Genomic DNA, 15,068 nt, shown 5'->3' with positions numbered 1-15,068 from the left:
GCTGCAGCGTGCATGGCGCCCGCCTTCGTGTTGTGTAGTCGTCGACGGGCTTGCTGCGATTGACCTAGCAGCTGATCTCCTGCTTCAACAGTGCAGTGTTGTTTCTGCCGCGATCCTTTCGGACTCGCTTGCGGCGCTGTGTATGCTGGCGAAGGATTACCTTGGACTCCGCCATCTCGTCACCCAGGGCTGTGATTCGGCGTTGCAATGGGTTCCAGCGCACATCGGCCTGCAAGGGAACGAAGCCGCCGACGCTCTCGCAAACCAGGCTCACTCCCTGCGCTTCCCCCTCGCCACCTCGGTCAGCGGCTTCGACGTGGCCAAAGCAACCATTCTGCGAACGCTCCGTGCGCAGCATCCGGACCAGCGCGTCGCCGCAGGAACGTCACTTCGACTCCTCCCCCGTGTGGGCTTCTCCCGGGCGGACCGCTCTTTCCTGCTTCGCCTGCGCGTCGGCTGCTACAGGACGGCTGCAAGAACACACAGGGTGCAGGGAAATGGCGACCCCGCGTGCAGCAACTGCACCGATTTGGAGACGCTCGACTACTTGCTACTTCACTGCCCTGCCTTCGATGTGGAGTGCACGGACTTGTGTACAGTCTATCGGGGACTGGGACTGACTTGCGATACGGCGACCGCGCTGCTATTCCCTGCAGCCCACTCGTCCATCGTGAAGCACGCTCTTTCGGCACTGCTAGACTACTGCAATGCGACGCACTTGAGAGCGCGGCTCTGAGCCCCACACTCACATTTTTTTTCCCCTTGCCACGTTCGCCCTGTCTTTCTCTCCTTCATCTTTTTCTTCCCATTTCCCCCTTACCCGTGCAATACTGTTGAGGTGTCCTCCGGTGAGAAACAGTTACGGCGCTGCACTCATCTCTTCCATCTCCTTTTCTAAAATCACTTCACACACAAAGGTGTATCGGGGTATCTTCATGTTGCTCTACTCTACGTCTTCCCGGCTATCTGGGCCACTGGGTAGGTTGTGGTCGAATGGGTTGCCGTGCTACGGTAACAGGGTTCTAAACCAACCATTGACCAAGCTGGGTCACGGGTGTGTGGCAATGTGTACATACGTGCTGTTCTTGAACGAGCCTCCTGCATGCCGACATGAGTCCGTTCAATGTGCGGGAGTGGCTAGGCGCCGCTGTTCGCAGAAAATATTCGAAGCCCACTTGGAGCTCTTGTGACTGCTGCTCTGTCTGTAACCGTCTCCATTAAACCTATTTGATGCTAAATTGGATAGTGAAAAAGATCCCTTGAATTTTTCTTATGCTGAGCGGAATCACACTCACGTCACAAGGGTACCTCAAGTACAGCAGCCGGACGCAATGCCTGGCTGCGCAATAAATACACTGGGCGTGTTCCGCATTCCAAAGAACGTGTTTCATGCCAGTGCTTTAGGGAGCTGCGTCATCAATTCTCTGGCTGTTTACCGCTCTTCAATGAACCTCTCGCCAACTAGGGCCCCTGAGTATGTGCGGCCAAGTGTGCGAAAAGCGAGGGAACAATTCTCAGCGTTCGCAGGCACCGGCGTGCTACACTTCTATTCTCGGAGGCCACTCATTAACTTGTCGGGAATTCTACTAGATGGCGCAGCGTTTCTGGAAATAAGCGCGAGAGAGGAGGCCCGTTTCCACGTGATGCGTTTCGCAGCGTTCGTACGCAGCGGCCCGCCGCGCATTTCGGAAGCCACGTGCGGGATTCGTGGTGGCGGCGCTAGGTGGCTCCGCGTTTTCTCGAAAGTTGAGTCCCGCGGCAGTGCACGTAACTGGCTTCGACGGTGGCAATACGCTGTGACGCTTTATTCACTGAATGTTAATGCATTCCCGTCAATAGTCTTCGTGAGATGGGTTCTGCCGCAATTTTTTTTTTCATTTCCACCCCATCAAAATGCGGACACCACAGCCGCGACAAGATCCAGCGACTTCGTGCTTAAGGGCAAGATATAGTCCGGCGTAACGCGCGCGCGCGGCCACGCGCGTCGCGGTTAAGCGACGTCGGTGAAAAGCGCGCACTCTACAGTCCGGCGTCACGGCGTAGCCGGCGTGCCCAGGCGCGCTTGGCGAGCACAACGCCGCCGGCGCAGACATAGAGCGTGTTCTATTTCACGCGGCTGCCGCTAGACCAGAATGCACTGTGCGCTGCAGCGGCAGCGAGCAGAAGGCAGAATGGCGGCCTGCGGTGCGCGTACTGACAGTGCGGCTGTGGTTTTTTCAACATCCGTGCGGGATGACAGCGCGAGTGAGGACGCCTGCTTGAAGCGATTTGCAACCTTCCATGTGTATACGATGTGAAACGCATGGACTACCGCGACACAGAGCGCAAGAACAACGCGTGGGAAGCTATACGAAAGCAGTGTGGTCTCGCCACAGGTAAGCTGCATTTCGCAGCTCCTGTACTAGCTGGTGGTAGTCGCCGAGTTGAGGGCGCTTGTCGAATAGCTTTCGCATGTACATGCATGGTCCGCTTCCGTTTCTGACGTAGCCGAAATACTAGCAATATGAGTGCGATGTTCTGGCTGTCAGGCACGGCGGCCGCATTTCGATGGGGGCGAAATGCGAAAAACACCTGTGTGCTTAGATTTAGGTACACGTTAAAGAACCCCTGGTCAGAAAGAAAGTGGTTTTCGCACGTAAAACCTTATGTTGTTTTTTTCTGGCTGTCAGGACAAGTTATAGCCATCCCGCAAAAGTTTTCATTTTAGCGCACAAACAGCGCGCGGAACGAGAAGCGCGCGCGCTACCCGAACGGCGAGGGTATATGCAAGACGCGCATGCGCCACGTAAACAGCTGTTCACCGCGGCGTTGAAGTTGCGCTCCCGGACGCACAGATGGCGCCAGCCTCGAGCTGCGCGCGCACGCCGAACTCTAGAGGAAGCAAATTTCTTGCACCCCTGGCGTCGCTAGCGCAGCGTATCCGACTTCGCCTGCCGCGGCCTGGCGCGCCGAGAACGCCGGACTATATCTTGGCCTTTAGCCGCGCAACGCCAAAGCAGCTAAGCAGCCGTGGTTGGTAAGTTTGCTTCTTAGGTGCGCATCGACGACCTGATTTTTTTTCGCAACAACTTGCAGCCTGAAGAGGAGCATGCGCGCATTTTCTTGAGCCTTTAAACAGCGTCATACTCCTGTGCAAAATAAGTTTATGTGTCACTTTCTAGCAAATATTATCAGGTTACGCTAACGGACGTAAACCGCCTAAAGCTACTTTGAACTGCTATCTTTTCACTTCCTAGTCGTACCGCGACTGAGCTGTTCTCGCTGAACCGGAACAAAAAAAGGTTTTGCTTCCACACTGCTGAAAATTCGCTCTGAAGGGAAGCGTAATGTTAGAACGTTCGAGCACCGGACGAGAAAATAGTTTGAACAAAATGCAGGAACTACTCTACGTCAGCTAAAAAAAAGCATTGTCTAAACAGACTATGTATCAGCGTTTTGATCTGGTGGCACTAGCTCTGCATCAAAATGCGTAGGACGCTTAAGCTTTGCCTTTAAGAGTGGAACGCGATATCATTCAAAGATCCCTCGCTGCTTCTCACGCATCCTGGCAACTGGGGCTTATGTAACCGTAATGTTTACCGGGAAACGCTGGCGGAGAACACTGTGCGCGATGGTGACCTTTCTGGTAGAAACGCGGCCCCTTGCGTGGGCCGATCCCAGGGGTAGAGCCTAGCCGCGCCAAGAAAATTACATTATTTTCAGGTTTTTGTTATTGTTTCGCACATTTATTATTTCAGTCTGCAATGATTTAATATAAAGGACATGCGCAGACCGTGTTTTGTCTCACGACATTTGTTCGTGGGCTTTCACTCCCAAAATTCCGAGGAGTAATCTTGTTAAGAGGAACCTTTAGCTCGGGCCAAACTCCGACGCGGCCTATTCAAGTACACGTAAAACGTAAAAACGTTTTCCTGAGAAAACCCCTGGACTTAGTGATATTTGCTGCATTTGAGAGAGAAAGCTAAATTCTAATGACTATCGGAAGCGGAATTTCTATTTAGGGCCTGAATTTTTTAAAAAATATTTTCAAAAATTTCCAAATTTGAAAAAAAAAAATGAAGCACGAAGTTTACAAATGAAAAGCTGCGCATAAAGAACAGATATCGCCGTTTTGTAAACGGAACCCTTATGATCATTAAAAGCGTGCAAATTCAATGTCATATTATATCTTACATGAATTTGTTACGTGTGTACAAGAGTTCTGCAGAAGGTGTATTTTCATATTATCAAATTTTTTTAGATTCATGTGTGTGAATTTTGTTTGCTTTAAGTATCCCATTATATTTTTCGTTGCCGAGTTACAGAGTATTAAACTTTATAGCTTCGTTGTGGGAAAACGTTTGATATTTGCGAATTTGTAATAAAATATTGACGACCTAAATCACTAATTCGAAACCAACAGTCACTAGATTTTAAGCTTTTCTTTTAAATGCAACAAACCTCGCCAAATTTGGTGCAGTGGTTGCCGAGAAAAATGAATTCTCCTTTTACATGTATTTGGATAGGCGCACCCGAGCTAAAGCTTCCCCTTAAGAATGTAAGGCAATGTATGAACAGCTTTAGGGACAGAATTGTGTGGCTGTATAACCCGCATATACCTAATGCCATATAATAAGGCGTGGCATATACATGCATCTATGCACATATATGAGAACTTTCGCTCACGGGGACGCCGGCGCCAGATGCGGACACCGGATTCTCTGCGACACGGGGCCCTTGGTGCCGTCGCGTTCAAATGGAGAATGCGGTGCTGGGCTTGCCTTCCTGAACGTGTGCACCCACGAGATTGATGCGTGGTACTGCCGCAGGCGTCCGGTTGTACACGGTAGTTTCTCTGAAATGCTTAGAAGTGCTTAAATATCAAAACTACTCGAAGGTGTGTCACATGTTAGAATTAGGAAGGAACAGCGCCAACTAAGACGATCACAAGAGGGGAGAACGACACAGGACAAGCGCCAACTTCATCTAACTTTATTCACCGAAAGTTCAGCAAATATAGGAAAAACACAGACATGCGCACAATGATGCGCATGTCTGACGCACAAGATGTCTGTACGCACAAGATGTCTGTACCATTCAGAACAGTGGTCAGCGAAAATGGAACTTGGCAGATTGTGTTAAGCAAGTTTCTTCAAAAGCACCTTACATCCCTTAAAGTTCAAGATCCGTACGCCACAAAGAGTTCAAAAGAAGTTGTTAGGTTTCTTGAGGAAGGTACTTCCATTGGTTATGTGTTCTCAGTAGATGTTGAAGACTTGTTTTACTCTGTGCCCCACGTTGCCTTATTTCGTTCTGTCAGAGAAGCTATAGAATGTAACGGTGCAGTAGAGTTCCAGAACTCCTCTGGCGTGTCAATAGACAATTTTATGAGTATGCTAGAATTTTACCTTGATGTGACGTTTCTCTCTTTTGAGAACAAGTTTTATCGACAAAGACAAGGGATTTGTATTGGATCCTGCGTAGCCCCGGTACTTACTAACATTTTCTTAACCTGTATTGACAGCGCCTTGGAGCCAATTTTAACAGGAAAGGGTGTACTGAAAGTGTTCAGGTACGTTGACGATTTTTTAATTGTTTTTAACAAACTGAACGTGTTGACTTACACAGATGGTGTAAGCACTGTCCTAGACAGCTTTAAAGAGGAGGGAAGGGGGTTGGTTTTCACGCACGAGCTACCCTTGCAGGGGCGATTACAGTTTTTAGACATTAACATTACCTTGGGTGTAGATCATGTATGTTGGCAGTACGCACCTAGAGCACAAAAGGAGCTTCTTCCTTATGCGTCGGCGCATTCAAAAACCGTAAAACGCTCGATTGCAAAACTTTGTCTTGAGTCTGCTCTCATGAAATCGTGTCACCACGCAATGAGTGCGAGCTTTGACAAGCAGGTTGATAGGTTGGTTACGGCGGGGTTCCCAAGCACGGTTATCACAGCAGTGGCTGAAGTGATCTTGCAAAATATCAAAGGTGCCATGGTCAAGAGACCGTGCGCACAAGAAAGACTAGCTGCAAAGCCGGAAGTGGTTCCGTATGTACATAGGATAGCCCACAATATGAAAAAGGTGGCAAACAGACACGGCGTCCCAGTCGTGTTTTCGGCTCCTCGAAAACAAGCTCAGCTCTGCGCCCGCGTCGCGAGCGAGGGTACGAGGAGCAACTGCACCAAAAAACATGGAAAGCAGTTTGTAAAGTGCTGCACCGGTGTGGTATATGAAATACCTTTGACGTGCGGGAAAGCCTATGTGGGCCAAACGGGCAGATGCGTGAACGACCGTGCTGCTGAACATGTGAGGTCGCTGAAAGAAGGAGGTGCGCATCTTTCGCAACATTGCGCAACTTGCACCGTGTGTGACCAAGCGGCAGAACATTCGCCACAAAGACATTGCCAGTACTGCAAGAAGTGTGAACCACGGTTCGGAGCGATAAAGATTCTTGGCAGAAGTAGGGAAACTAAGGCACGTGAGGTTTTAGAAGCATTCCATATAAAGAAAAGAGGAAAAAACTGTGTAAGTGATACTTCCGTGACCCTCTTCAAAAGTGAAATGTCATATCTGGAGCGGTTTGGCAGATGACGCATGATGGTCATTGTGCGCATGTCTGTGTTTTTCCTATATTTGCTGAACTTTCGGTGAATAAAGTTAGATGAAGTTGGCGCTTGTCCTGTGTCGTTCTCCCCTCTTGTGATCGTCTTAGTTGGCGCTGTTCCTTCCTAATTCAAGTATGCACCATCTAGCCCAAATGAATGTTCTCCTGATCACATGTTAGAGCTAGCCTCGACAATATAATGAGCATGTAATTAGTTACTAAAAAAAAAACTTGCTGAATGACTGCGCGCGTTACCGAGTAAGCGTATTTAGCTTAGCAATCACAATATAAGCCAGAAATTTAATGATTACCAAAAATTAAATATGTGTAATTAATTACGCACGATTCTGGTTGGAATCGTACACGTTCTCCTTGGTCGCATTCGATAAATATAAGGGACATTGTGAGGGATGTTCAGACACAAACTTAATTACTGCCTTTGCAATTGATTACGGAATGAAACATTCGGGAGGAGTTAAACGCGTTTTACAAATGGCGTAGAAATTATCCTGCTGCTTGGTGAGATAAATAAATGGCACCAAGGTCAGACTTGTCAGAAATCGGGAGAATGTTATGTGAAGTCTGCATGCGAAGTAAAATTTGTCCGAATGACGTAGAGTCTTTGTAAAAAACCGCTTTAATAAGAGCTCGAAAGCGTTCGATGGCCGTTTTGTGTTAAGTTTTCTCCCACTTCACGACCGAATTCAGTGTCTCACCGATGTGGTGGAAATAGGGGGCATCTTACGTGTGACGGGTGGCGAAGCTTTAATGTTCAGATTTCAATAGGAGCGTTGCATATAAATACTGAACTTTCTGCTTATCCCTATTTTCCTGTGTTATAGTCGAGCTTCATAGTAGATTTTTCCGGTGTCCTCGGTGATCTAAACGACGCACCGTTTTATATTTCGTAGCATGTGAAGCTTTAATGTTCAGATTTCAATAGGAGCGTTGCATATAAATACTGAACTTTCGGCTTATCCCTATTTTCCTGTGTTATAGTCGAGCTTCATTAGATTTTTCCGGTGTCCTCGGGAATCTAAACGACGCACCGTTAAATATTTCGTAGCATGATGGGGCAGGGCAAATTTCGAAGAATATGGGTCACTTAAGGAGTACGCGAAAAATTGCGGATGCAAGCCCTCCGTTACAGGCCTGTTTTAACGCACGGAGCGTAATTTAAGCAGTTACCGTGGGGGAACAATAAATCCTACTAGGATAAATGAAAACTGGAAGAACAACGTGGACAATGTTCTAGCGAAATAGATTGTGTTAATTAATTAACTATTTCTCTGCAATAATTCGCAATTACTTGAAAGCGTTATACATGGGCAGTGATTTAACCGGGAGAGTCATATGTAGGAAGCCTGCTTAAATATGTTGTTGGATTACAGGCAATTTAATTTCTTATTGTAACTGCTCCAAAGAAACAACTTCGCTAGCAATTGAGTTATTATTCAACAAGGTAGCACAAGTCTGCTGTATTAAAAAAAATTGTTCATTTATTATAACGAAGCAGATATCCTTTATGAAAATCACTGGAGACATTAACAACGCATAAACTGGTCTTCTTTATCAGTTGAACTTTGCCGCTGAATTTAGGCCGGAAATGAAAAATTGAATTCAGCATTCAAAAATAGTTGAAGTCAAACGTAGCGCTGACGTGGATGTCAGCGCGAGTTCCTTATCATAGCGAAGGATTTCCCCGAAACGCACGGGCTGGCACACTGTATTGAATTGGGATGACGTGGACACCGTAAAGACGCCACCAGGCATACGGCGCTTCCTTCCAGCGGGTTGTTGGAAGTGAGCGCTGTGTGGCTGTCGTTCCTTTCTCGGGCCAATCTCGTGTTGTTACCGAGTGACCGAGTGTTGTTACGCAACACTCGGTCCCGCTTCACCACGACCGACCAAAAGCGCGCGTCGCCGCCATCGCCGGTTGATGCGGGCCGCCCGTCGTGCAGGCTTTTCGGTGGGCCTGGGCCCCGTCGTGTGGCTGCTGAACGCCGAGCTGGTGCCGTGTCGCGGCAGCGGCAGCCTGCTCGCCCTGGTGACCGCGTTCAACTGGGCCTGCGCCGCCGGCGTGACCGCCTTCTTCGAGCAGGTGCGCGACACGCTGCGCCTCTCCGGGCTGGGCTTCTTCTTCAGCGGCATCACGTTCGTCGGCGCCATCCTCGTCACGTTCCTTCTCCCGGAGACCGGCCGAATCACGCTCGAAGAGCTGCTCCAGGAGAACCTCTTCTACGCCGTCGAGGCGCAGCCGCAGGCCGGCCACAAGAGCGGCAAGCGGTGAACGCCGCTGTGGCGGCGCCTCGGGGCTCCTGAAGATCGCCCACACTAAATATATCGCGCGCGCGTTTTTTTTTTTAGTATACTTGTAAATGCACGCGCGAGTCAAATTTTTGCATAACGTGATACATTACTCGATAAATACCTCATCTCATATATCCACGCCAGTGCAGTCTTTTTTTTTTTCACTATATGCAAATTTATTATACGGTTTAATATTGGTCGGAATAAACTAGGAAACCAAAATGATACAAAATTTGCTTCTAATATTTAGAAGGCAGTCTGTATTGAACTGTGTACATACCATGCGTACTATTATTTTCACCAGAGATATTATTGCTTCTAAACTACACTAGAATTAAGACATTGTATTACCTGCCTTATTCTCATTTATTGTTTTGAAGAGGATTGTTTGTATGCATAGTACTGCCCACATGCCTTGATTTCACCTAGAACTGGCACTAGTGAAAACAAGTATAAACTATAACGTGCTATTGCCTATAACTCGTAACAAGTGTGGGCAACAGGCTCGTGGGTTTGCGGTTTGAAAGCTGCGGAAGTCGCTCCTTTTGGTAATAAACGCGTGTAATCTCTTTCTTTCTTCGAGTGTTCTATTTGTAGATATATATAATATAGGTAATAATATCTGGTGTATCATCTCTCTTTACTGTTCGTTTCTTGCTAAACTTTTTTCTTTTCAATGATTTGCTAAGTTGATATTGTTACTTGTCGTGTGTCATCGATCTCCAGGGCGTGCGGATGCCACGAGATACGGGGTTGAGAGCCACAGAGCAGCACAGCCAACAGATTTTAATTACCCCAAACTCAAAATAAAATTCATGTAAACTATAACAGCTCGAACAGATACCAGCAACAATGCCGCCTACTCAACAGTGACTAAACATGTCCCTATTGCCGGCCACGTCACTCCTTGGCCCTTTCTACGCTAAAGTCAGGCAACCTCCGCCTATGGCTGCGCGCTAACAGAAAGGAGCATTCCTACGGACTTTTGTCGACCCACGTATCCTCCGAGTCCGGTGCGTGTCAGATCTTCATCCTAGTCGGTGTTCTCGCTGAATCCGCCAGCGTTGCTGCCATGGCGTTGGCCAGTCAACTCGTCCGTGCTGGTCTGCCTAGGAAGGGGAATCCTTCATGGAGTACCCGGCGCTGCCGTGAGTGGCTGCAACAGGTTCAAGGAGCCCCACTCGAACGTCACCGAGGTCGACGGCCACACTCTGGCCCGCCAGCGTCACGGACTTGACCGAACTTCCATGGCTCCCGTCGCCAGCGCGATGCTGACGCTAAGCCCTTCTTAGCCCAGAGCAACATCGATAATGCCAGCTCGGCGCCGCTTCTCCCTCGATCACAGCTCGGGTCACGCCTCTCGAGGGCTTGTGCTGCTCGGACCGATATGTGCGCCGCATGCCTCTTACATATGACTGCGTGTATGCTCTAATATTCCTATGTTTTGTGTATTTGATAAGGAGAAGACCCAAGGCAGTGTTGAGCCCTTAGACCTCTTTCTATGTAATATTATACAATGTAAATACATATAAAGAACAAATAAAACCCTACTACTACTACTACTACTACTACTACTACTACTACTACTGCTACTACTACTACTGCTACGTGTCAACGTCAACCAGGTGTGTAGAGTTCCCAAACTGCCATGTGGCTCATTCCAATTGTACAACATGATTATTTTTTTAAACCTGCCGGCAAAGATTCCGCCTATCATTGCGTGCCGTTTAACGCAAACGTTTATTGACGTTTTTTCTCAGTGATGATGAGGCTTGACTTCCTTATGTTCATTTTATATGTATTGTTAAAAATTATGGGGTTTTGCGTGCGAAAACCACGATTTTATTATGAGGCACGCCGTCCGGAAGTTAGGATCACCTGCGGTTTTGTAACGTGACCTAAATCTAAGTACACGGGTCTTTTCTCATTTCGGCCCATCGAAATGCGGCCACCGTGGCCTGGATTCAATCCCGCGACCTCGTGGTTAGCAGCCTTGCATCATAGCCGCTAAGCAACCACGGCGGATTAAGTGTATTGTGTAGGTCTACATTGATAATGCATCTTACGCGTGCCTTGGTATACCTGCGTATTGGCTATACGACGATTAGTTAGATATTTCAGGAATGCTGCTTCCTAAGGAGGCTGTTCTCTTACTGTCATTACACGCAGTTTTTCTTTAGAATGTAACGCCAACTGCTTTAAATCTGCAAATGTCGGAGTTTGCCTAGGCATTGTATATTTACCCCCTATTCATTCTGTCTGCTTTTCTGTCATTCGTGTAATCGTAGCCCCTCTACCCTATTCAAAGCTACGGTGACTGATGTATGCGAAACAATGCTGCTGTATGCGAAACAATGCTGATTGCTGCTGTCTGACATGACGTGACAAGAACGTTATTGAGGTTCTGAAGAGCTTACGTCCTGGGGGACCCGAGATGAGCCGATGGCTTCACCCCATGACGGGACTAGCAGGCCGAGACCCACCGCAACATCATGGGCCTTCTGGACGGCCTGGAGCTGTTGTAGTCGTTCTGGACACTTGACTGCTGATTACCAGGAGTCCTTAGTTTGAGGTGAAGAGGCCTCTGTGGTGGGGCACAGACAGAGCATGTGTTCGAAATTACAACATTCGTATCTGCAATTGCGGCATTCCTGTGAGTTTTCTTGATCGATTAAGTGCATTAAGCGAGGAGTAGGGTAAGATCTATTCTAACAACACCTCTTTCGACTTTTGATACCTCAATGGGCCTCTGACATGATTCTAATTGTGCAAAAAAATGTACGGGCTGGCTTAGCCTATCAGCTGAGGCCTCTATAACAGCGGTTACAAGATATGCGGTTTTTCACCACACGCTTGAAAGTCCACTGTCGCGAAGAAACGAAGAAGCAGAAGGCGCAATATTTCTCTTCCACTGACCACGCATCCTTCTGGAAGAGCTAAAGTTGTACGCAATCATATGGGAACCTGCTTCTTGACAGGGCTCCAAGTATAACGTAGTAACTAAGTGTTTGAAACAGAACAGCGCGGTGTTCACGGGGACAAGCTGGGAGAAACGACACGGACGAGCGCTGACTTGCAACTGAAGTTTATTGCTTGGAACGAAGCATATATAGGGAAGATGTGCAAAATGGTTAGCAATGAATTAGTTCCGAGAGAGTGCAACATTAAACATCAAAATTAATTTTTTTTAATGCGAGGATAAATGTCTCAGGGCATACAAGGGTATGGGATGGGGGTGAATAAGGATGATTAAATGAATGAAAAAAGATTTGCTGACTTAATGAAGTCCAAGAGGGATCGATAATGCGGTCCCTGCGTCCAAGCAGTGTAATGGCTCAGATTATGCGGCGAGAGCCCCGCTGCTTCTAGGTGCCGGAGCCTCGTCGGTTTCAGTGCAGGGCAAACCCACAGCAGGTGGTGGATGTCGGCTTCAACATTTCGCGACTTGCAGAGTGGACACTCAGGGCGAGGATATAGCGGGCGAAAGTGCGGCCACTTCCTAGTCACGGCAGGAGTGAGGGCTACCCCGACCCGGATCCTCCGAAGCGCAAACTCCTCTGCACGGGTAAGACCGCGGGGGAGGTTTACCGCACAAGGAGGTATGAGAGCACGTGCGCGGCGCCGGAGGTGCTCCTTTCTTGTTAAAGGAGGGTGGCATCATCTAGGTGAAAGAGTTGAGGCAGTGAAGATGGAGAGGTCGCTAGACGGGTTGCAGAATCCGCGCGGCTTTGGAAGCCTAGAAGGTCGCGTGGGATCCACTCGACAGATATTGGCTGCGGTATGCGTGCCGCCAGAAGATGGATCTGTTGGCATATGTCAGTGCTGCGACTGACGCGTCGCAGAAGCCGCGTCGCCTGGAGGGCTGGTCCCCACGGCCCGCATCATCATCAAAATTAATTCACCTCTTGTAAAGAGGGAGTTGTCTACGCCATTCCGCTGTCATGTGGCAGGCTTTATGTCGGTCAAACAGGGAGATGCCTTAATGAACGCCTGAAGGAGCACAACAACAATGTGCATAATACAGTAAAAGGGCACCTAGGCATCCACTGTAGAGACTGTGACACTGAGGCCTGCTACCCTGACTTCGCTAGAACACAAATTTTAGGTAAACATAGTAACCAACTAACCCGTGAAATCATCGAAGCAGCGCTCATCGCCTGGTCAAAAGACGCATGCGTCAGTAGCCCCTCCTTATCCATTACGTCCAAAGAACTAGCATTTTAGCGGGGATGATATGATGATTACAGGTATCTCCCCTGTTCAGTGCAGTGTGTAGGAATGATTGTGAATATATGCATGTTTTTTTTGGTTTCTTCTGTTGGTTGGAGCTGGTATATATGCTTAGTTTTAAGCAGTAAACTTTAGTTGCAAGTCAGCGCTCGTCCGTGTCGTTTCTCCCTGCTTGTCCCCGTGAACACCGCGCTGTTCTGTTTCAAATGTGTCCTACCAACTCGCCCAAACGTCTGTTTTAATTAAGAGTTACCAAGAGAGAGCGAGCGGGCTTGACTCCTGACAGCAGATCTGACGGCCTACTACTGTTTTCGCTGCTAGTATTTATGTTGTTATTCAATCAGGGCCCAATTTCACTCAACAAAGAGTTACGTTCCTTTTTAGCTATTTCCATCACTCTTTTCGTTTTCTAATTGTCAGCAGAATGTGACACTATAAATGTACAATGTGCAATTGACATTGCGAAACACTGCGCAACATTGAGGCACACATTTGCCAAATACGGAAAGTTAACAGCATGCAAGCAGCGTTCGATCGCAATAATGTTTCGAAATAATATCACTATAATTACAGTCATTTCATAAGAAGCCAACAAACACCGACACCAAGGAAAACATAGGGGAAATTACTTGTGCCTAATAAGTGAGACAAAGAAACGATAATTTAATGGAAATTAAAGTGGATGATAAAAGAACTTTCCGCAGGTGGGAACCGAACCCACAACCTTCGCATTTCGCCTGCGATGCTCTACCAAGTGAGCTACCGCGGCACTGTTTTCCCATCCACTTTCTTGGGTATTTATGTGTCCTAGTAGAACCCTGGGAGTGTTAGCCAGCGCCACCACTCACAGACATTGGCGACGGACGAGGAACGTCCTTTTTGCCACAGGCGTCACGAGAACATGATCTTTTAGGGCGAAGGCAACTGGTCAATAAACCCACATATGCTACCTGATGGCATCAATGATGCCGGATTCGAGACCCTCGTTATGTAATAAACGAAAAGAAAGGGGGTTAACCGAGGAGCCCGATCTTTATTAGTCATTTCATAACAAGCCAACAAACACTGGCACGAAGGACAAGATAGGGGAAATTACTTGTGCCTAATAAATGAAAGAAGGAAACGATAAATAAATGGAAATTAAAGTGGATGGAAAAACTACTTGCCGCAGATGGGAACCGAACCCAGGGTTCTACTAGGACACATAAATACCCAAGAAAGTGGATGGGAAAACAGTGCCGCGGTAGCTCAATTGGTAGAGCATCGCACGCGAAGCGCGAAGGTTGTGGGTTTGGTTCCCACCTGCGGCAAGTTGTTTTTTCATCCACTTTAATTTCCAATAATTTATCGTTTCTTTGTTTCATTTATTAGGCACAAGTAATTTCCCCTATGTTGTCGTTGGTGTCAGTGTTTGTTGGCTTCTTATGATACGACTAATAGAGATCGGGCTCCTCGGTTAACCGCCTTTCTTCTCGTTTATAATTACAGAGATAAAATGAAATGCGAAGTTTCGAGTCAATGCAACACGGAGGCGAGCAAGGCTGGTCCGACCATACAGTTTCTCATCATCACAGCTAGAGGGAAATCTGACGCAACCGTCTACGGAAGTTTCTTAAGGGGCGCCGTGCCGTCATGAGAATGACGGTATATGTGTCTGCGATGGTCGTGTTGGTTGGTGTTGTAAGAGGCTTCGTCTAGAACGTAAATATGGCTACACGAATAACGCGTTCTCAAAGTAAAATCTTCATAAAATATTTCCACTCACATAAATTATAACTTTACTCACCTACAATGCATGACGAAGCAAAGAAAAGCAAGAACAGACGACAAACTGTTTCAAAGCGAGCGCAAATCTTGTCGTCTGTCCTCCAAATTTAGCAGCCCGCTGATACTTTTTACGCATCATATAATTGTACATGCAATACCAAGTTCTCATAGTTAAA

General features: G+C 47.6%; 1 protein-coding gene across 2 annotated transcripts in view; it reads left to right on the top strand.

The window, feature by feature from the left end:
* The window catches only part of LOC135896306 (facilitated trehalose transporter Tret1-2 homolog), a 70,297-nt gene extending 60,830 nt beyond the window's left edge, over nt 1-9,467 (top strand). For both annotated transcript variants that reach the window (XM_065424667.2, XM_065424668.2), the window contains one exon: nt 8,547-9,467. In XM_065424667.2, the coding sequence (XP_065280739.1) occupies nt 8,547-8,875 (329 nt within the window). In that variant the 3' untranslated portion in view covers nt 8,876-9,467. The remainder of the gene's footprint in view (nt 1-8,546) is intronic.
* Nucleotides 9,468-15,068: the final 5,601 nt, after the last annotated feature.

This window comes from Dermacentor albipictus, chromosome 3 (genome assembly GCF_038994185.2).
Source record: "Dermacentor albipictus isolate Rhodes 1998 colony chromosome 3, USDA_Dalb.pri_finalv2, whole genome shotgun sequence".
In the NCBI taxonomy this organism is placed as follows: Eukaryota; Metazoa; Arthropoda; class Arachnida; order Ixodida; family Ixodidae; genus Dermacentor; species Dermacentor albipictus.
The sequence above is the reverse complement of the archived record's forward strand: the minus strand, read 5'-3'. Positions and strand labels throughout refer to the sequence as shown.